We start from the raw sequence: 22,339 nt of genomic DNA, 5'->3' as shown, positions 1-22,339 counted from the left end.
CATCTAGTTCCTTCTTAAACAGACATTTCAAAGGTACTTTGGATTCGGCTAGCAGTTGCGATCTGCACGGGTACAATATCCACCATTTTCTCCCTTCACTGGAGATTGAATAGGAGAAGGGAGTGATACCGCAGGTCTGAGGGTGAGCATGGCGAACTCGGCAGTGGCCGGGGAGACGAAGCAGCAGGCAAAGCATCTGGTCCGGGGTTAGCAGGCAGTTGTGGGACCGTGGGGTTGGAACCGTGGAGGAGGCACAGCTGTGTAGTCAGGATAGTGTTGAGTTCGCGGGCAATAATGGGTTCTTGAACTGATGTCTTGGGCAGTCTGTGTCTGTGGCTCTCATTGCTTTGACCATTTCGCTAAAATGCGGATTCGTTGGTGTAATTTGTGGGTGGGTTTTGGCAGTGGTGTCTAATGGTTTCCAATTCCTTGGCCATACTCTTCCGACCCGAGTGCTGCCAAATTTGCACTTTTCCACCGTCAGCTCTCTTACCTGTGACCCAGTGAGTGTGGGTGTCTTCAGCCTGTTCCAGGTTGTCGGCTTGCCGCTCTTCGCCCCCTTTGGGTCTCCCGTTCAACCCATTCTGCCTGTGTACCGCTGATTAGTCTGATTCCCTTGGTACCACACATATCGGCGGAATCTGGCAGGTGGGACTAGAGTGGATGGGACATGTTGGTCGGTGTGGGCGTTGAGTCGAAGGGCATGTTTCCACGCTGTATGAATCACTGGCCTTTCCACAGGGTCCAAGGAATGCACCTGACCGGGGTCCCCGGGAAGGAGGAGAGATGCATATCCCGAACCATTACCAACCCCGACCTCTTGCTGGCATCCCCTTCTTGTCTCTTGTTACTACTGAGTCCAATTCAATGTACTCAGTACCAACGCCCCTTTCTCAATGTTGGTATTGCTGGCAAACCCATTGCAATCCCGTTATTAATCAGAGGAATATACACCATCATATATACATTCTTCACAAACAGTGGGCCAATCATTGTTACAGCAATGCGATAGGAATTGCCGTTGCCAACGCCAATGGAGACAATTTTAATCATTGCTCAGGAAGGGGCAGTCTTCTCATGGTAAAATAAATACCAACCTCCCCACACCCCTCAGCATTGTCATTCTGCGAACTGGCGCAATGGTCAAAGCAAGCTTGCAAGAACAAGATCCCAGTAGTGGTTTGTTTAATGGACATTACTTTCACTTTAATAATTCAAACCATCTATGCCCTTAAAGACATTACCACAAAGTCTTAATATCATCCATTTGACAACAAAAAAAAAATCGCAATGTTCTTGCTTTGGTGACGAGGGAATCAAATAAATTGCAAAGGGAATGAAACAATTAATTCGGCAATGCAGCTTTTAATTACATGTGTTTCTACTTTAAGTTACAGAGAGTTGATGAAATTGAGTTTTGTAGTGTGGGTTATTACCAGTGAGTGCAAGAACGTGCATCAGCTTTAATTATATTTTGGCATCCTGAGCTTCTGGATGTGGATTCCTTTATTTCCTTTCTCCTTGTTTGTTTTCTCCAGGGATGTTTGCAGGGTTGAGGCACTGTGCAAATGCAAGCTTTTAATGTCAGGAAAACTAATAATCATTTATTCTGTTTAACAAATGCATCTAAAATTTTATATTCTGCCTTTCTCATAAGGATAATCAAATGATATATGTGAAGGCATACATTTTAAAACATCTGCTATTCCATTTTAATTTGTCTGATATCTTTAATTTGTTGAATATGTATCAGGTTAATTAACTCCCTCAATAAATGTCTCACTATTCTTCAGTATCCTGCAGCATGGAAACAGGCCCTTCAGCCCATGCCAATCATCAAACACCATTTGCACTAATCCTGTGTTATCCTCCCATATTCCAATCCACCTCCCCCATCCTCCCAGATTCTACCACTCACTCTCATTTTCTGGGGCAATGTACAGCTGCCATTTAAACTAGCAACCCGTGTGTCCTTGGAGGGTGAGAGTGAACTGGCATGCCTAGAGGAAACCCATCACAGGACGCATGTGCAAACTTTACAATGGAAGTCAACATTGAACCTCGTTTGCTACACTTTGTGAGGCAGCAGCTCTACTGGCTGTGTCACAATTAGTTGTGGACTGTATTTTTGTACAGTAATAGTGTGGATTACTGTACAAAATAAGTTTAGAAGTCCTGTCATACTTAATACATAACAAGTAAATGAAGTCGTAGCAATACTAGGCAGATCTGCCAAGTATTGAACAGATGAGTATTTCTGATTTAACTCTTTGTCTTTTTCAAGTAAAACTTTCCACCATCTTACATAGGTAGCACTCATAGAGTCATACAGCATGGAAACAGGCCCCTCAGCACATTCCATCCATGCTATCAAGACTTAGATACCTCATAGCTATGAATCTCTTCATATTTCCAATATAACCTGGCAGTTTCTTGATTCTTGGCCATTGATGAAATCTGCACCCAAATCAATATGTAGTTGACTGTGAGTAAATGTGAGGGAAGTGAAAATAAAATAGAAACATAGAAAATAGGTGCAGGAGGAGGCCATTCGGCCCTTCGAGCCATCACCGCCATTCATTGTGATCCACTGCCTGCAATACATCAGAATCTCAGCTTTTGAGCACAGGCCTTCAAGTGCTGCTCGAAGATATGTGCACAAGAGAGAAGTTGTAGATGATCTGAGGTGCCCCATGTTTGCCCAGCTTGCCTAACACACTCTTATAGCTTAGCAACAGAGCTGCTGCCTTAAAGCATCAGAGACCCGGGTTTGATCCTGACTACTGGTGCTGCCCGTGTGGCGTTTGTACGTTCTCCCTGTGACCATATGGAGACCATATTGCTCTGGGGGCTTCAGTTTTCTCCCATATTCCAAAGACATGCACGTTTGTAGGTTAATTGGCATCTAATTATACGATATATGTTTGGATGCCCAGTTGCTAAATATATTCACGACAGAGACTGCTAGGTTTTCTAATTTTAAAGGATTTGAGCATAGGGAGTTGGTGCTGGGAAAAATAGAAGATCAGCCCTGATCATATTGAATTTTAACGCAGACATGATAGGTTGAATAATGCTCTCCAACCACCATTACTCATGTCACCATCACCCCTCAGATCTCAATTCAAAGTTCTAACCAACCGTTGCCTCTGGCGACTAGCCAGATCTTGTCCTTCTCTCCAATCCCACTCGTGATCACAAACCTTTCTCTGGCACCCACACCACCTCACTTTAGCCTCTCTCCATGTCTCATCCCTCTTCCTGGTTGTTCCCAAGGTATCAACCATCCATGGAGGTCTGTCTCAGACTCCACCCAAAATCGTAAGCTGCATCCTGAAGTTAAAAGTTGCTGCACACTAGTCAAGCTCAAGGCCCATAGTTGGGAGATTCCTGGTCTTGGTAAACACCACAAAACTGTAAAAACAACATGCATCCTTGTAAGTTTTTTTATTACAGTATAAGTCAAACCCATCACAAAATCCATACAGATAACATCTACTACAGACAACTGCTCCCCTTACACTCTTGTGTGAGTTCCGACAATATTACCTATTACAATAAAATAAATTAAACATTTCTATATTTCAGATTTGGGCAGGTTTTGGTGATGATAGGAGGTAACAAAAAACGAAATCGGGGAAATGATTTTCCAGTGTAATCATGAACACGTTCAGTATCACAGAGGTGAAGTCTGAGTGACCTCAGGGTTCTTGCACGGTAAGGAACAAATAGAAAACACTATGGTCTGTTTGACCAGTTTAAGCTCACACAGGTCCACTTACTTCCCCATCCCCTCAAATATCCATCTCTTTGCGTTTTGAATTTGTCAGCACTTATCCACTTTCTTCGTTATTCTCAAAATAATGCTGTTATAACAATTGTTAAATCTAAGTTTCATAGTTTGAATTATGTGTTTCATGCTCATAAGTGTTTTGTTCCCTTTGAGCAGCCTGGCATGCAGTAATATCCAGCCACATGTTGCAGAGTCTCTGACGCTAGCTGCCGAGATCTTGATGTATAATGTTTCTTCTTGCTTGATGAAATTCAAAAACCTTCCTTTAAACACTTATGTGTAGTATTTGTTCTCGAGCAATGAGTGTTGTTGGCAAAGCCAGCGTTATTGTCTGTACACAGCTGATCTTGAGGCAGTAACAGAGAGCCACCTCATTGAATTGCTGCAGTTCTTTTGGTAAAAGCACTCCCATATAGCTGTTGGGATTTTGACCCAGTGATAATGAAGCAATGGCAATATATTTCCCACTTAGGACTGTGTGTGCCATGTACATCTGACCCTTTCCTTCTTATAGGTAAAGGTTCCTAAACCTATCTATCTACCTTTTCCTAAGACCAACCTCTTTGACCATTCTGATATTTCTATAGTCGGAGCAAAATTTTGTCTGAATGAAGATAAGTGTCTTTGAATGGTTAACTACTCTTCATTATTGTAAGATGACAGAGTCGACACAGGGCTTTGACCTAGCATTAATTTTTCATGAACAAGCTGGCCAGCTGAGAGGAACCAAGACCCTCACCATTACTTTCCCAATCCTTCCCGAAATAAATGAGTTAGCCCTGTAGATAAGCGCATGGGTTTCACAAATCAGTGCGAATAATTAATTTAATATTCCCTTCAGAGACTCTCCCTTGCAGTAATTTAATAATGAAACTCCATGCGCTGTAAACTTAAATGCTGGAAGATTGATGTTGCTAGGATGTTCCCATTTGCTTTACAATCAATTTTAAATATTTGTGACGCACACCAAAGCAAATGCTGCATATGCTTGATGTGCGAACTAAAAACAGAAATTACTGGAAAACCCAGCAGGCCAGGCAGCATCTGCGGAAAGAGAAAGAACATTGTTAATGTTTCATAACAGAGATATGAAGTGTAGTCCTCGTTGAGATATATGTTATGCAGCAGCCACTTTGAACACAACAAGCTCTCAAACAGCACTCCAATGATTAGATAATCCATATTAGCGAGGGGTATATGTCAACCAATATTAAAACTGAAGAAAATCTTCCTGCTATACGTGAAGGCTAAGGATAGCATTTCATTTACTGGTCAAGAGTAGAATCCTGTCGTAGTGATCATCAGTGACCCCTGGAAGTTGGGACCGATTAACAAACAGTCTCTCCATATCAAAGTCAAACCCTTCACAAACCACCAGTCTCTGCACAAACATTTATAAAATTCTGACAAGATATTTGAACAACCTGCCAACACAGGAGATGGCATTAGCAGTGTCTGATGCAATGCTGAACATAATGCTCAAGAGATCTTGTGGAACTGAGAAGACCGTGACAAATAAATATTTAGCCATGATGGCGAGACAGCTGGCACTGTCGTAGATGATCCCGAAAGGAATCCTTAAACATGTTACTGCCAAAACTTGGAAAACGCGGAGAACAGCTGCAACGAGATGGGCCAAGGTCATTGTTGCGTTGGCAAACATTTCAAAGGGAGCCAACAGTATGCTTATGATAGATGGCGAAATGGCCTCGTTAATCTCTTCCCTGGTCTGTTCCAATGGGGTTTCATTTTGTTTCATCACCAAGTCATCATCATCAGTTGCAATGTTATCTTCTGAAGGCATTTGTGGTACAATGTCTTCTTTTATCTCCTGACCATCTATATTCATTTTAATTTGATTTATCAGCTCTTCTATCTCTTTAGAAATCTCTCCCTCATCTTGGCTATCTGTACCACAGCCGTTAAAGATATTGTCCACACCCAGTCTATGCTGAACCTCCGACACTGTTAGATATTCTGCTTTTGCCTCAGACTCCAAGTCTTTCATAAATGCGTAAGAAAAGTCTTTGTCGTACGTCACTTCGTGCTCTCCTTCCAATTCTTCATTCACGGGGCTACTCTGACAGGGGTCGTTATTCTGATCCTGCGGGAAGGTGCAGCAGAAGGTTGTCCAGACCGATCCAGGTACTGAAACCCTGTTCTTCAGTTTCTTCTCTGTGGGATTGGCAGATCCTGTCACTAGGTACATCAACCGGCCGGATTTATGGCATGTTCTCGCCAGCTTTGCAACAACAGCCTCCGCCTCATGGTACCAGTTCATGTTGGCCCCCTGGGTCATGGGGACTGCATTGGTAAGCGTGCAGGTGCTTGTGGCACTTGTCTTGTTGTTAAGACTGAATGGATACATATGTCCTTGTTGGTACTCTTCGTCCTCATAGTCTGAGTTCAACGCCTGCAGTTCACCATGAGAATTTATGTTGTTCACCATCTCATCCGGTAAACTTAGATCATCGATCTGCAACCAACATCATCCAAAGATAAGAAACATTCCTATTATCAAAATGGTGCCCAAGCCACGCGATTAGTTGTGTGCTAGCCATAGAAGCAGATCTGCAATCATATATTACAATCCCTCCACTTTTTAATCTCCACTCCTATATTTCTTATGTTAACTGTGATCTTCTAAATCTCCCCTTTACTGTCTTTGCCTTGCACTAAACGTTATTCCCTTATCACATATCTGTACACTGACTGACTCGATTGTAATCATGTATTGTCTTTCCGCTGAATGGGTAGCATGAAACAAAAGCTTTTCACTGTACCTCGTTACACGTGACTATAGACTAAGGTGAAACATTCGGCCTCACAATCTACTTATACAGTGTGCACACTCATGGGGGGAGGGGGTGGGGAATCAAATGCCAGGCCCACACCGGAGACCATAGATGGATGATGGTAATGGAAAGTTATTAGACTGGAGTCTTTGGGATAGGGTTTACTCTCATTTGGAAGGGATTAAGATAATTAGAAACAGCCAGCATAGCTTTGTCTTACTGACTTGATTGAGTTTTTTTGATGAAAGTGATCAATGAGGGTAGGGTGGTGAATGTTGTCTACATGGATTTTAGTAATGCATTTGATAAAGTCCCCCATGGTAGGCTGATCCAGAAGATTAAGATGCATGAGATTCACAATGACTTGGTCATATAGATTCAGAACTGGCTTACTGATAGAAGACAAAGGGTTGAGGTGGAAGGGTGTTACTCGGGTTGGAGGTCTGTGACCATGGGATATAGATCAGCTACAGATGTGGATGGAAAAATGGCAGATGGAGTTTAATCCAAGCAAATATGAGATGACCATTTGGGATATTGAATGTAGGGACATTGCCAAGGACTATAACCATGTGTTTATCCTACCCTGCGGGAAAGGTGTTGCAGATGGAGTTTAATCCTGCCAAGCCCCCCCCCCCCCCCCCCCCCCCCCCCCCCAATATGATTTATTCAAATGTTTGCCGTTTGGGAGATTGAATGTAATCTGAATCTGAATCTGAGAAGGTATACAATTAATGGCAAGACCCTTAGCAGCATTGATGTACAAAGAGATCTTGGGGTTTGAGTACGTAGCTCCATGAAATTGACAACACAAATAGATAGAATATGATGATATAGAATAGATAGAAAAGGCATGTGGTGTGCTTGTCTTCTTTTGTCGGGGCATTGAATAGAAGAATCAGGAAGTCAGGATGCCGTTGTTATAGGACTTTAGTTGGGTCGCATTTGGACAGTTTCATGCAGTTCTGGTCACCCTGTTACCAGAAGGATGTGGAGGCTTTGGAGAGGGTGCAGAGGAGGTTCACCTGAGTAATGCTTGGAGTAGAGGGCATTAGCAATGAGGAGAGGTTGGACAGAGTTGGCTTATTTTCTCTGGAATGCTAGAGTTGAGGGAAGACCAGAGGGGAGTGTACACAATGATGAGGGACATGGACAGCGTAGACATAACCCAGGGCCCAGGGTGGAAAAATATAACATTAGAGGGCATAGCTTTAAGGTGAAAGTTTAAAGATGATGCGTGGGGAATGTTTTTTTTATACAGAGGGTGGTGGGTCTCCGGAACACGCTGCCAGCGGTGATGAAGACAGAAATGGTTGTGGCATTTAGGAGCAGTTTAGAAATGCACATGGGTATGCAGGGAATGGAGGTGTATACATCATTTGACGGCAGGAGATTACGTTTTCTTGGCATTCTGCTCAGCACAGACATTGTGGGCCGAAGAGCCTGTTCCTGTGCTGTACTGTTCTATGTTCTACGATGCCCAGTCATCTCCCCACTGTAGATAGACACAAAATGCAGGAATAACTAAACGGGACAGGCAGCATCTCTGGGGAGAAGGATTGGGTGACATGTCTCCAGCGACACTGCCTGTGTCATTTTGTGACCGTCTTCGGTGTAAACCAGCATCTGCAGTTACTTCCCACACATCTCCCACTGTAGATAGTCACTAAAAACTGGAGTAACTCAGCGGGACAGGCAGCATCTCTGGAGAGACCGAATGGGTGACGTTTCGGTCTGAAGAAGGGTATCAACCCGAAACATTTTCTGACTTTCATCTTTTCCCATGTTTTCCACAATGCCAACATTTTCTCCATTATAATGAAAGAAGCGTGCTGCAAACACTCAACATCGAGTGAAGTGGAGCTAATCTCAGATTACACTCTTCATTTTCGCTGACAATGTAATGCAACAATTCCTAGCGGAATGGGATATCAGGTTGTTGAGATACTCGTGAAAATAAACTTAATTGATAAATTATGCCAGTGGGTCTTGGCATTCTCTCCACTCAGTGCAGCAAATATATCACTTAAAATATTTACACAAATGTTTTATTGCAAAATGGTCCATTGCTGAAATAGGTGAGAGGTTATTAAATATATGGACCCTGCTCCTCAGTGAGTAATGCAAGTGGAATCTAGGCTGCAGTGATTTCCCAGAGAGGCTTAGTGACAGCCCCACCAAACATCCGCTACACCACTGATTTCTGAACCTTGGAATCTGACGGTTTGGAGTATTTGGTTGCAGGCAACTCCTTACTATGGAAGACCAAACTGCTGCAGGCAGACCAAACTGTACCATTTCACTGTTCCTGGTACACTGCTGCTTAAAGTGTGTGGTTATCACCTAATATCCCCATTCCCACGAGGAGCCGGTCTTACTGAAAGATGTTGCCCTGTACTCACTCACATGTCACAGCTGAGCACCACTTTGATCTTGGCTGATCTCACAAGATCGACTAATGACATTAGGGTAGACAAAGTTATTGAGTACGGAATGGGTGATATTTCGGGTCGAGACCCTTCTTCAGACTGAAGATGGGTCTCGACCCGAAACATTACCCATTCCTTCTCTCCAGAGATGCTGCCTGTCCCGCTGAGTTACTCCAGCATTTTATGCCTATCTTAGGTGTAAAACCAGCATCTGCAGTTCCTCCCTACACATCTCCCCACTGTGCTGGACATACTCTTGAATCACTGCACTATTAATTTCATTAATTTGCTACAAAAACCTGTTTCACAATTAATTGCCAATTGTAATTAACACTTTTAAAAAATTCATTCATTATTTATCGTTGTATCGACCCACCATTTAGTCCCAGTTTCTCTCCCCGCCCCCCATCCCCCACTGTGCTGCATTTTTTTTTTCCTTTTTAATTATTGATCCAATTTTCTTTGGGATGACACTTTCGTACGGCACCTGCTCGAATAACAAAAGCTCACCCTGTAAAGACACCGACCAACTCCCCTTATGAGAGTAATCTTAAATCTGTCAGCTCCGATAACGAAGGCAGCGCGGAGTTTATCCTTAACTTCTCTACCCCAATCCCCTGGCATTTTGATTGTTAATTTGTGGATGTCATGTTTGACGTGGATTCGATCGGAACGTTTTTTTTTCTCCTTTGTTCTTTCAGAAATGTGACCAGACAGGTCGGGGACATGTTTACCTGCGGTTCCTGAAACCACGGACTGGGTTTGTGAGCGTCTTCCTCCTCGCCCATGGAGCAGGGATACCTGTAGGCGGAATAGACCGGGGTCCGCAGGTCCGTCCGGTACAACGTGGCGAAATGATAGTGGTCCTTGTATTTCTGGCAGATCCTGACCAGGTTGTCCGAGCTGTTGTTTTCGAATCCCTGGGGTGGGACCTTACCCTGGAAGAACCAGCTGCATTCCTGGAAATCCTTGACCACTTTCCCACCCACCGTCCGGAGATGGAAGAGCAGGAACCAGAGCAGACCAGCGAGCCCCTGAGTGAGCTTCATCTCCTTGCTGAAGATCGAGCTGTGCGCTGCCGGGCCAGTGGGAGATGCTGCCTCGTTCAGTGCTGCTTCCTATCTCGATGAGAGAGATAGAGATAGAGAGAGAGCAGGCGTTGTCCCTGCCCTGGTCCTTGGCCACCGCGACTAGTCATTCACAGCTCAGACTGGAGGGGAGTTTAACGGAGACGTTTCCCACCCACTGCTCCCGATGCAAACCGCTCTCAAATCGGGACACAACAGCTCGCTGTCAGGTGGCCAGGGCGGAGGCAAACAAAACACTGCATTGCGCCGAATGACATCACCCCTTTTTACATGGGATGTCCCTTTGAACCTGAAATGGTGGTTTGTTAGCATTCCAGTGTTTGCCGGGAACTGTAGTTTCCTCCAACCTATTGCTCTTTTCCTTTACAACAACTGGCGCAAATTGGCTCCTTTATGAGAAAATCACCACTTGCCTTCATAAAGCGTTAATCAGCTATCCCCAGATTAGTCGAGAGTATCCTTGAGGCATTTTGTGGCTGTGGCAATCCACTACTTAAACCTGTGGGGAAATCCTGCAAATGGACTACAGGTAACAGCTCAGCATGGATTCAGTGAATCTGATGGTATTTCCCCCTGTTACATGATTCTATGTAGCAGGAACATTTGTAGACCTTGTTCGTGCTGTAGATGGGCATCTTGGTTGGCATGGTCGTTGGGCAAAAGGGTCCATTTCATGTCATAAGGAATAGGAGTAAGATTAGGCCATTCGGCCCATCAGGTCTACTCCGCCATTCAATTATGGCTGACATATCTCTCCCTCCTAACCCCATTCCCATCCTTCTTCTTATAATCTCTGATAACTGTACTAATCAAGAATCTATCTATCTCTGCCTTAAAAATATCCACTGACGGCCTCCACAGCCTTTTGTGGGAAAGAATTCCACAGATTTACCACCCTCTGAGTAAAGAAATGTTTCCTCATCTCCTTCCTAAAAGAACGTCCTTTAATTTTGAGGCTATGACCTCTGGTCCTAGACTCTCCCACTAGTGGAAACATCCTCTCCACATCCACTCTGACCAAGCCTTTCACTCTTCTGTATGTTTCAATGAGGCCCCCTCTCATTCTTCTAAACTCCAGCGAGTACAGGCCCAGTGCCGACAAACACTCATCATAGGTTAACCTACTCATTCGTGGGATCATTCTTGTAAACCTCTGCTGGAGCCTCTCCAGAGCCAGCACATCCTTCCTCAGATATGGCGCCCAAAATTGTTCACAATATTCCAAATGTGGCCTTACCAGCGCCTTATAGAGCCTCAACATTACATCCCTGTTTTTGTATACAAGCCCTCTTGAAATAAATGTAGCATTGAGTTTTCTTTCTTTACTACCAATTCGACTTGCAGATTAACTTTTTGGGAATCCTGCACAAGCACGTCACCTGCACCTCCGATTCTAACTGAATCCATTTCTCAGTGACACACCATCTTTCTCACTGACATCCTTCATCTCTCTCACTGGCACACTCCGCCTCTCTCTTTCACTGACACCACTGCTCTTGTGTTATTCCCCCTTTACTGGTTCTCCCATAATCTCCCTGTACTGGTGTTCTCCCATAATCACCATTTGCTGTTGCCCTCACCTAATTCCCCAGTTACTGGTGCCCTCCCCCAATGCCCCATTTACAGGTGTTCTCTAAAATCCCATTTACTGGTGCCCTCCTTGAATTGTCCATTTACTGGTGCTTGCCCCTAATTCCTCAATTCGATACAGACCCTGGGTGCTGTCTTTGCGTGTGGAGTCTACACGTTCTCCTTGTGATCACATGGGTTTCATGATCCCACAGATGCCGCAACTCCGAAATAAAAACTGAAAATGTTGCGAGCTCCCTAATATTCACTACTGTTAATATTCTTCTTGTTCCTCTGATACTCAATCTCTCTATCTGACTTTCACTGACTCATTCACTGACATATTCCGTCCCTCCTTATACACTGCACAATACATGTCACTGACTGAAATACTCCAACTATCTCTCACTGAAACACCATCTCCCCCCCCTCTCTCTCTCTCTCTCTCTTCTCTTTCTCTTTCTCTCTCTCTCTCTCTCTCTCTCTCTCTCTCTCTCTCTCTCTCTCTTCCACTATCAAACTCCAATGACCATCTATCTCATTGACACAATCCATCTCTCTCTCTTTCTCCCTCTTTCCATATCTTTCACTGACACGTTCCATTTCTCTCACCCACTCACCATCTCGCTCTGGCTCACTGACACCCTCCATCTCTCTCTGGCTCACTGACACTCTATCACTCTCTGACACACTATATCTCGCTCAACATTATATCCCATCTCACATGCACTCCATCTCATTCGCTGACACACTCCGTCCATCTCACTGACACCCTCTATCTCTCACTGACACTCCCTGCTCTGACATATTCTCTATTCACTGGTGCTCTCTCCTAACCCCATTTACTGGTGCCCTCCTCTAATTCCCCTTTTAGTGGTGCCCTCCTCCCCTAATTCCCCTTTTAGTGGTGCCCTCCTCTAATTCCCCTTTTAGTGGTGCCCTCCTCTAATTCCCCTTTTAGTGGTGCCCTCCTCTAATTCCCCTGATTGCTCTGTCTACATTTCATGTCAATGAAATGCCACTCTCTCTTACATTCTCTCTCTCTCTCTCTTTCTCTCTCATGCTAAAGATGCTATACCTTACTCACAATTCCTCTGTCTGACCACCCACTACCCAGGGACTTTCCCCCGCAACCACAGTAGATGCACTACCTGCTCTTATACCTCCTCCCTCGACTCTATCCAGGGGCCCCGACAGTCCTTTCAGATGAGACTAAGGTTCACCAGCACCTCCTCTAACGTCATCTACTGCATCCGATGTGGGCTCCTTATACTTCAGCGAAATCAAACACAGACTCGGCAACTGTTTTGATGAACAATTGTGCTCTGTCCGCCGAGGGTGACACGTTCTCCTGGTTGCCAGACATTTCAACTCCCCATCCCATCCCCATACTGACCTTTCTGTCCTGGGCCTCCTCCATGGACTGAGTGATGCCACATACAAATTGGAGGCACGGCACCTCATATTTTTGCTTGGGTAGCTTACAACCCAGTGGTATGAACATTGAATTCTCTAATTTTTAAGTAACTTCTATTAATAATCCCCTTTCCCCTTGCCTCCGTCCTCTGCCCTAGTTGTTTAACCAGTTCAACAGTTCACCACATTGTATCCCTCTTGAGCTCACAGCTCCCCTAGCCAACAGTGGGTCTACCATTTTTTTTGCCGGCCCAGATTGGTCCTGGTCTTTTCTTGCCTCCAGTTCTTCGCCACTCCCCTCCTACATTCAGTATGAAGAAGGATCTTGACCCAAAATGTCACCCATCCTTTTTCTCCAGAGATGCTGCCTGACCCGCTGAGTTACTCCAGCATAAACCAAAATCCATTTCTTCTATGTATCCTTGCCAGAGTTTGTCCTGCCCCCACCTCCTTTTTAGCTTTCTCCATCCTACCACAGTTAGGCCATAAAAAGGAGCTGACATGAAATGTTGTCCATTCAGGTGCTCAAGAGATGCTGCCTGATCTGCTGAGTTATGCCAGCACTTTATGGATTTTTTTTATTTAAAAGAATACTGGCCAAGTGCGGCTGTGGGATTAGTTTATAGGCGCATCTTGGCTGGCATGGATGCATTGTGTGAAGGGCCTGTTTCTGTGCCATCTTGGCTGGCATGGATGCATTGTGTGAAGGGCCTGTTTCTGTGCCATATGATTGTGGCTCTATGATTCCATTCAACTGAGATAATAGATATCTGGATATGGGTGGAAATCAAGGGATTTGAGGATAGTACGGGAAACTGGCAGCGGCTGAATGCCATCCTGTTGGAGAAAGGTGGAGGGGTCAAAAGGCCTGTTAGGACTCCTGTTTGTTGGGGGGGGGGGTTTACAAAGGGAAGCTGTTGTTGAGAGGAGAGAAGGACGCTGGGTGGGGGGCATATGGGGCAGAACGGAGAGCCGGTTCGATCCTGACCTCGAGCGCTGTCTGTGTGGAGTCTGCATGTTCTCCTTGTGGCCGTGTGGGTTCCCCCCGAGTGCGCCGATATCCTCTCTCGTAACAAAGGCGTGGGATGTCAGTGAACCGCACCGGTGTGTGGGTGAGTTGTAGAATCAGGGAGTTCATAGAAATGTAGGCAGAATAGGTCACATGAAAAATGAATGTGGAATGTGTGTTGCCTTGTGATTCGGCATAGTCTACATGGACGGAATGTTCTATGGAAATAAAATAAAATGGTTGGCACAGTGGAGCAGCGGCAGAGACCCAGGTCCGATCCTGACTACAGCTGATGTCTGTATGGACTTTACACGTTCTCCCCGTGACTGTGTGGGGTTTGTCCGAGTGCTCTGGTTTCCTTCCACAATCCAAACACGTACAGGGTTATAAGTTCTGAAGAAGGGTTTCGGCCCGAAACGTTGCCTATTTCCTTCACTCCATTGATGCTGCTGCACCCGCTGAGTTTCTCCAGCATTTTTGTGTACCAGGGTTATAAGTTAATTGGTTTTGGTAAAATTGTAAATTGTCCCTCGTGTGTAGGGTAGAGCTGGTGTACGGGGTGATCGCTGGTCGAATAACCATTCCCCACTCCGTATCTCTAGTCTAAATGGAGGGTGGGGGAACGGGACAGTTAAATCTTACAGTAATCCGCCATAGAGAACGGGGACTTTGGTTTGAGAAGCAGTTGTCCCTTGGTTGAGCGCTTTGGGGGAGGGAGGGAAATTTATCGTCAGCTGTGGTAAACACCAGAGGAAGTGGGGTCATATTGGCCAATGTAGCACAAGACAGGAACGGCGGAAGGCATTTTTAAAACCGGGAAAGACATGGTGGCGCCCGTTCTCCTCTTGTCCCTGGTGTGGGCGGCCGGTTACCCCGGGACGGTGCGGGGCAAAGTGGTGCAGGATTTCAAGGAGTGTGGCTGGTTCTTTCAGAACAATATCCCGCCGCAGGGATTCCTCGGCAGAAGCCGGCTTAGGATCTGTCAGCGCTTCAAGAACCACTATCACTTCGCCACACTGTACCGGACAGACGTGCGGATCCCGGTGTACTCTGCCTACAGGTACCCCTGCTCCATGGGAGAGAGCGAAGCTTACAGACCCAGTCCTTGGTTTCACGAACCGCAGGTAAACCTGTCATTAGCCTGGCTGCTTGCTTCGATGTGTCACTTCCTCTGTCCCAAACAGTGACCAGGGTCCCAGTTTAAACATCAACTCGAAGGGCGTCTGAAGAAGGGTTTCGGCCCGAAACGTTGCCTATTTCCTTCGCTCCATAGATGCTGCTGCACCCGCTGAGTTTCTCCAGCTTTTTTGTGTAACTCGAAGGGCATGTTAGCTAGAGTTTTATAACGTCCCGGATCAAACCCGGAGGAAAGCTGAACCTTAAGTGCATTCTTCTCACGCCGGTGCCTGCTCCAACTCGCCGATAACATGGGAGGTACTTTTTTTTATCCCCAAGTGAAAGCTTGTGTAACTTTTTTTTTAATCCTTCAGCGGGCACCGGGCAATCCCCGCAATTTACCGCGCATTCCTGAACTGGAGATTATTTTTACAGGCATCACATCAGTCAGTGTGGAACCTAATTAAGGACAGATCCACCCGCAAGGAAGTCGGATTTCCGTCTCTGGACAGCAGTGAAACGGATCCGTTCTGAGAACTTGTTTAATGAGGAACTGCAGAAGCTGAAAAACCGAAGGTAGACAAAAATGCTGGAGAAACTCAACGGGTGAGGTAGCATCTATGGAGCGAAGGAAATATTTCCTTCTCTTCATGGATGCTGCCTCACCCGCTGAGTTTATCCAGCACTTTTGTCTACCTTCGGTTCTCAGAACTATTGCTCAGTGTATTCTAGTATTAAGACCACGATCTAGTATTTACACGCACCCAATATGCTTCGGCAAGGGCGTGAGTTATAAATAGGAACGTTTTGCTGATCTCACACGGAGTCTGCAAACATTTTTGGCTTCCACATAAAAACAAGAATGCACTCGCATTGAGGGCAATGCGGATAATTTCCACTAGATGGCTTGCTGGGATGATGGGTTGGGCAGTTGGGCCAGAACTAGAGCTGTGAGGCCGGAACCATTGAATATGTTCATGGTGGACACCGATGGATAGTTAAGCTGCAAGAAGTGTGGAGAGGCAACAGGGAATTTGTGTTTGGGCCAAGATTGGATCAGCCAACTTATTGAGTGCCGGTAGACACAAAATGCTGGAATAACTCAGCGGGACAGACAGCATCTCTGGAGAGAAGGAATATTGAGGACTACCTATATTAAGGAATACGGAGCAGGCTCGAGGAACTAATTGTTCAAGAATTCCTGGTGGGGGATGGAGGTGTAGAGTGACTGGACGTCCATGGTGAAGATGAGGTGTAGAGTGACTGGACGTTCATGTCTGAAGAAGGGTTTTGGCCGGAAACGTTACCTATTTCCTTCGCCCCATAGATGCTGCTGCACCCGCTGAGTTTCTCCAGCTTTTTTGTATACCTTCGAGGAACTAATTGACATTTTCCTGTTCCATGATCTATGTTAAGATGATGAGTAAATGAATATCAAGTGACAAGGGAGACATTTATTTTTACCCAGCAACCTGGTTCTGCTTTTGCCACAGTTACGTTCATAGAGTCATACAACACACATAGATGCCCTTCACCCCAACTTGCCCATGTTGGGCAAGATGCCCCAGCTATGCATGTCCTACATTTGGCCCATATTCCTCTAAACCTTTCCTATCCATGTATATGTCTTAATATCTTTAAAATATTGTTATAGACCTGGCTCAACATTTCAGCCTCCAGTGTTCAAATGAATAAAGTCCTCGCCTCTCCTTATACCTCTGGCCCTCAAATCCTAGCTACATCCTCGTAAATCTTCTCTGCATTCTTTCCAGCTTAACAACAACGTTTCTATAGCGGTGTAACCAAAACTGAACACAATATTTCAAATGCAGCCTCACTAACGTCTTGTACAACTGTAACATAACATCCCAGCATATTCAGTACCCTAAGTGAAGGCCATTGTTCTATGTGCCTTCTTGACCACCCTATCTATCTGTGACACAACGTTCAGGGAACTAGGTACCGGTATTCCTGGATCCCACTGCTCTGCAACACTTTCCAGAGTCGTGCTATTCATTATGAAGGTCCTCCTCTCTTGTTTTGACTTCCCAAAATGCAACACATCGTAATGATCTACATTAAACTCTAGTTCATTCACTGAAGTGCTCGTTTGCTCACAATCCAGCTGGTTGCTTGATGTTATATAGCGGTGCTTCCCAGCCCCCATTATCTGGCGGGTCCTGTACTTTATAGAATCATACGGTCCGGCCCTTCAGCCTACCGTGGCCACGCCAACCAGTAATACTAATCCAATTTACCCACACTTAGTCCATAGCCTTCCATACCGTGGCAAATCCAGCGATGGAGTTAGAGGAGCTATACAGTATTGAAGCAGTCCCTTTAATCTGGGCTCGTCCCATATGCCTACATTTGGCCAGTTTCCCTCTCAACCCTCGCTAATCTTATATATGTCTAAATGTCTTATGGAATTCGTGTGTATCCGCTTGTATAACGTTCGGGTTATAATGGGCAATGATGTTTTGATTACAGATCGACAACCAAAATGCGGGCAATGATATGAGAAGCAGCACAAAGGCTCGCAGCACCAAGCAGGCGACGGATACAGATTACCAGGATTCGGGCTATGACCGGGGACACCTCTACCCTTTCGCACTGAACGACAAAGAGAGCTCGACGGCTACCTGCACCTTGACCAACGCGGTGCCCGAGGAGCACGGCGCCAACGTGAAGTGGTATCAGGAGGTGGAGGCTGTGGCGGAAAGGTTGTCGCGGGTGTGCCGCAAGTCGGGCCGCACCATGTACCTGCTGACTGGCTCCGCCAACCCCACCAGGACCAAGATCAACAACAGGGTGTCGGTGCCCAGGGCAGTGTGGACAGCTCTCTGCTGCACCGCCTCGCCGGACCACAACCGCGACCCCTGCCTCGGTGACCGTGCGCCGCCGGAGGGGCAGGACGTGCTGGTGTACAACCGCGACTTTTCCTTCGCCTTCATGAAGGAGATGAAACCCGAGCGGGCCGCAAAACACCTGACGGTGAGGGAGTTGCAGAGGAAACTGCCGGTGGATTCTCTCTTCGTTAGCTGCAGGGGGACGAGCGACAACGACGAACGGCAAACTTTCGAGGAAGTGGAAGGATTGATTGAGAATAAAATAATCAATCCCCTTAACAACACGGGCAGCCCCGCACTCCGGCCGTTTGGCTATGAAGCAACCGCGGTCACCTTCCGATCCGTCTGTACGTACCTGCTGGTTCCCGGTCACAGCGCCTTTCTCGCCGTGTCCCAGGGCATGTTGCTCCTCGCTCCAGTCTTGCACGGAGCCGCCACGGTGGCTGCGCTTATCCTTGTCAATGCCTTTAGTGTACTCATCAACAATCCCCGGGATTAGCTTGACCTGACTCCACTGGGTTATCTATCAACATGCTCATGCGTTGATCCTGATCATTAATCCTCACAATCAACACGTCTATTCCCGTCCCTGTCCCCCGCCCGGCTAAAGGGTAGAATGGCTCGAAGGGCCGAATGGCCTATTTTCTAAAGGTTGCCATTGCATTTCTCAGCCGGCGCTCTTCCTCCAGCGCAGTGGGGAGTGTGCAGCTCTTCACGCAGGCTTCCAGGATCTCAACACTGCCCGGCGGCGAACTGCCAAACAAAAAAAGTCCTCAGCGAAGATAAACACAAAAAAGCTGGATGGAGTAACTCACTCAGCGGGACAGGCAGTATCTCTGGAGAGACGGAATGGGTGACGTCGTTTCGGGTCGAGACCCTTCAATATGATCAGCCATGATCTTATAGGGTGATTTCACCAAATGTCAAATGAGCGTAGATCCCCCCTCACGTGACCGAAAATTTTAACTGGAGGACATATGTCACTTCGGTACATGTTAGTGAATGGGGAAACACGCACATTCCCACCCGTTAAAAACATGGAAAACGACCGGTTTTTGAGCTGAAATTTTCTGTGCTAGTCGGGGTGACCGTGAAGCACAGCGACCTAAATTTTCAGGCAAAAAAAAGATAGAAAGTAGGGTAATTACAAGAGGGAACTGAAGGTGGAAAACAGCGGAAGTGAACAGCCGACATTTGCCGTGGAGGTTTAAAGATCCAAAATATCGGGAATTATCGCATTTGCTCGCTGAATTTCATCAAAAGTAAGGCATTATTAACTTACTTTTGAAGAAATTCAGCTGGATTTACTGTCCTTCTTTATATTTCCTGGCCAGCTTCCCTTCATACTTCATCTTTTTAGCCCATATTGACCGTTTTGTTTCCTTCTGTTGTCTTATGAAAGTTTCCCAATCCTCTGGTTTCCGGCTACTCTTTGCTGTATTATACATCTTTTCTTTTAGTTTTATTCTATCCCTAACTTCTCTTGTCAGCCACGGTTGCCTCCTACTCCCCTTAGAATCTTTCTTCCTTTTTGGAATGAAATGATCCTGCGTTTTCCGGATTATGCCTACTGCCCAGAAATTCCTGCCATTGTTGTTCCACCCGTCATTCCTGCTAGGATCCCTTTCCAGTCTACCTTGGCCAGCTCCCCTCTCATGCCTTCATAGTCCCCTTTGTTCAACTGCATCACTGACACTTCCGATTTATCCTTCTCCTTCTCAAATTGCAGATTAAAAGGAATCATATTATGATTATAACTTGTTCTTAAAGTTATGGTCTTATTGTGCTTTAAGCAAATAATGGCTATTTATAGATTATATCATTTCAGTTCATTGGTAGATATGCGTGAGCACGTGTGAAGTTTATACTGTGGGTGCAAATGTTTAGTGCGTTGTGTATGGGTGTGAGTTTTTTTGTGCTGTATTATGCCCGTGTGTATGTATGCGTGCGTGCAGGCAGATGTTTGTGTGTGTGCGCATGTGTTTTCAGTGTTCTGTGTACAATATGAGTCATTAATTCCTATTTTATGATCAGTGGCAATTGCTAGTGTGGAATAAAGTTTCGCTCGGAGGCCTGGATGTCTCTGCCATACTCTTTTTCAGTGCTGGTGATACTTGTCAGTTCTGTTGCTGCCTGAGGTCCGGAAGATTGTGACCATCAAGCAGCAGGGGCAGCCAATCTCATGGAAACATTCCCAGCTCCTAAATAAACAGTGCAATTGCAGACTAACACTTAAATATTTTATAAATCTTCAAAAAGTGAATGTAAGATTGATGTGTGATGAAATTGGATGCCGACAAATAATCAAACCTTCTTTTGAAAAAGTAGAAAAAATATATAAAAATCGTATTATTTTATTCATTGATTGTTTGAAATATTTGTGTATGTGTATTGCAGTCCATGTGCATGATATATTTTAAAGATGAAAACTTAGTTAAGCAGAATTATGACTTATTAGTCCTTTAACATTTTCAGAGTTTGTTTACATTAATAAAAAGTTTGTAAATGTTTCTGAAGATATCACCATGTCATTGGTTTCTAAAGTTATACGTTATATGTGTTGATAAATCAGATGCAGGTTCCAGAGATAATTGCACTGGTGCTGCAGATGCCTAAATGCACATGCATGTGTAGATGTTGGTGTCGGGTCCACAATGCAATAATGGCAAATATCACTGGCTGCACCATCACTACTAATGCAAAATGTAGGCCAACGTGTTCCACTGGATGGTTTCGAAAGCATACAATATATTTGTAAATGACGACTCATGGTTTATTTAACTCAACTGTCAATTGAAAGAAATCAATGATTTTCGTTGTGGTAATGGATAAAGCCTGTATTTACATATTTTTAAACTAATCTTTATTCAAATACCGAAACACAAAACAGAATGAAATGCTAACTAGATTTAATACTGAAACTGAATTGACATATATTTAAAGATATTGTGCTGAATGTACAAAAATCAAAAATAAATATTAATTTTATCGTCCATCGAACTTTACTGATCCATTTCTACATTTTCTGACTTTCATCTTTTCCCATGTTTTCCACAATGCCAACATTTTCTCCATTATAATGAAAGAAGCGTGCTGCAAACACTCAACATCGAGTGAAGTGGAGCTAATCTCAGATTACACTCTTCATTTTAGCTGACAGTGTAATGCAACAATTCCTAGCGGAATGGGATATCAGGTTGTTGAGATACTCGTGAAAATAAACTTAATTGATAAATTATGCCAGTGGGTCTTGGCATTCTCTCCACTCAGTGCAGCAAATATATCACTTAAAATATTTACACAAATGTTTTATTGCAAAATGGTCCATTGCTGAAATAGGTGAGAGGTTATTAAATATATGGACCCTGCTCCTCAGTGAGTGATGCAAGTGGAATCTAGGCTGCAGTGATTTCCCAGAGAGGCTTAGTGACAGCCACACTAAACATCCGCTACACCACTGATTTCTGAACCTTGGAATCTGACGGTTTGGAATATTTAGTTGCAGGCAACTCCTTACTATGGAAGACCAAACTGCTGCAGGCAGACCAAACTGTACCATTTCACTGTTCCTGGTGCACTGCTGCTTAAAATGTGTGGTTATCACCTAATATCCCCATTCCCACGAGGAGCCGGTCTTACTGAAAGATGTTGCCCTGTACTCACTCACATGTCACAGCTGAGCACCACTTTGATCTTGGCTGATCTCACAAGATCGACTAATGACATTAGGGTAGACAAAGTTATTGAGTACGGAATGGGTGATATTTCGGGTCGAGACCCTTCTTCAGACTGAAGATGGGTCTCGACCCGAAACATCACCCATTCCTTCTCTCCAGAGATGCTGCCTGTCCTGCTGAGTTACTCCAGCATTTTATGTCTATCTTTGGTTTAATCCAGCATCTGCAGTTCCTGCACAATTATTGAGCAGCCAGGTGTAGCTCATGTGGGCCCATTAATGCTGGTTGACAATACTGTGTGGGGTTTGGGGTGGGGACTATGCGGTGTGCGTGGGGTGGGGTGGGGTGGGGTTCTGTATATTTTACTGAATTGTCTCTCTGATGTGGTTCACACACAATCTAAACAAGCTGTTTTCCTTTCCACATCTGGATTATGAGCAACATTTACTGGAGGTTGCGTTAGGGTGATATTCAAAATTCTGAAGATTATAAGAAAATTGGACTTTTGCAATAGGCGAGAGAAGCATGATGAGTAAAGAGGCCAACAGTAAAAGTAACAAAGATTATGCTAAGAGGGGCAGTGAGTTAGGTTTAGGGT

The 22,339-nt window shown here is 45.0% G+C and overlaps 2 protein-coding genes across 2 annotated transcripts; one reads left to right on the top strand and one right to left on the bottom strand.

Annotated features, from left to right (window-relative positions):
• Positions 1–4,830: 4,830 nt before the first annotated feature.
• LOC129699427 (endonuclease domain-containing 1 protein-like) lies at positions 4,831–10,329 on the bottom strand. Its single transcript, XM_055639198.1, has 2 exons — positions 9,752–10,329; positions 4,831–6,269 (listed from the first exon to the last, which is right to left on the bottom strand). The coding sequence occupies exons 1-2, from the start codon at positions 10,064–10,066 to the stop codon at positions 5,187–5,189; spliced, it is 1,398 nt and encodes a 465-aa protein (XP_055495173.1). The 5' UTR covers positions 10,067–10,329; the 3' UTR covers positions 4,831–5,186.
• Positions 10,330–14,831: 4,502 nt separating this feature from the next.
• On the top strand, positions 14,832–18,563 carry LOC129699429 (endonuclease domain-containing 1 protein-like). The gene is made up of 2 exons (XM_055639199.1): positions 14,832–15,223; positions 17,706–18,563. Exons 1-2 carry the CDS (start codon positions 14,924–14,926, stop codon positions 18,561–18,563), a joined length of 1,158 nt encoding a protein of 385 aa, XP_055495174.1. The 5' UTR covers positions 14,832–14,923.
• Positions 18,564–22,339: the final 3,776 nt, after the last annotated feature.

Source organism: Leucoraja erinacea, chromosome 8, assembly GCF_028641065.1.
Source record: "Leucoraja erinacea ecotype New England chromosome 8, Leri_hhj_1, whole genome shotgun sequence".
Lineage (NCBI taxonomy): Eukaryota > Metazoa > Chordata > Chondrichthyes > Rajiformes > Rajidae > Leucoraja > Leucoraja erinaceus.
Note: the sequence above shows the minus strand (reverse complement) of the source record. Positions and strands in the feature narration are given on the sequence as shown.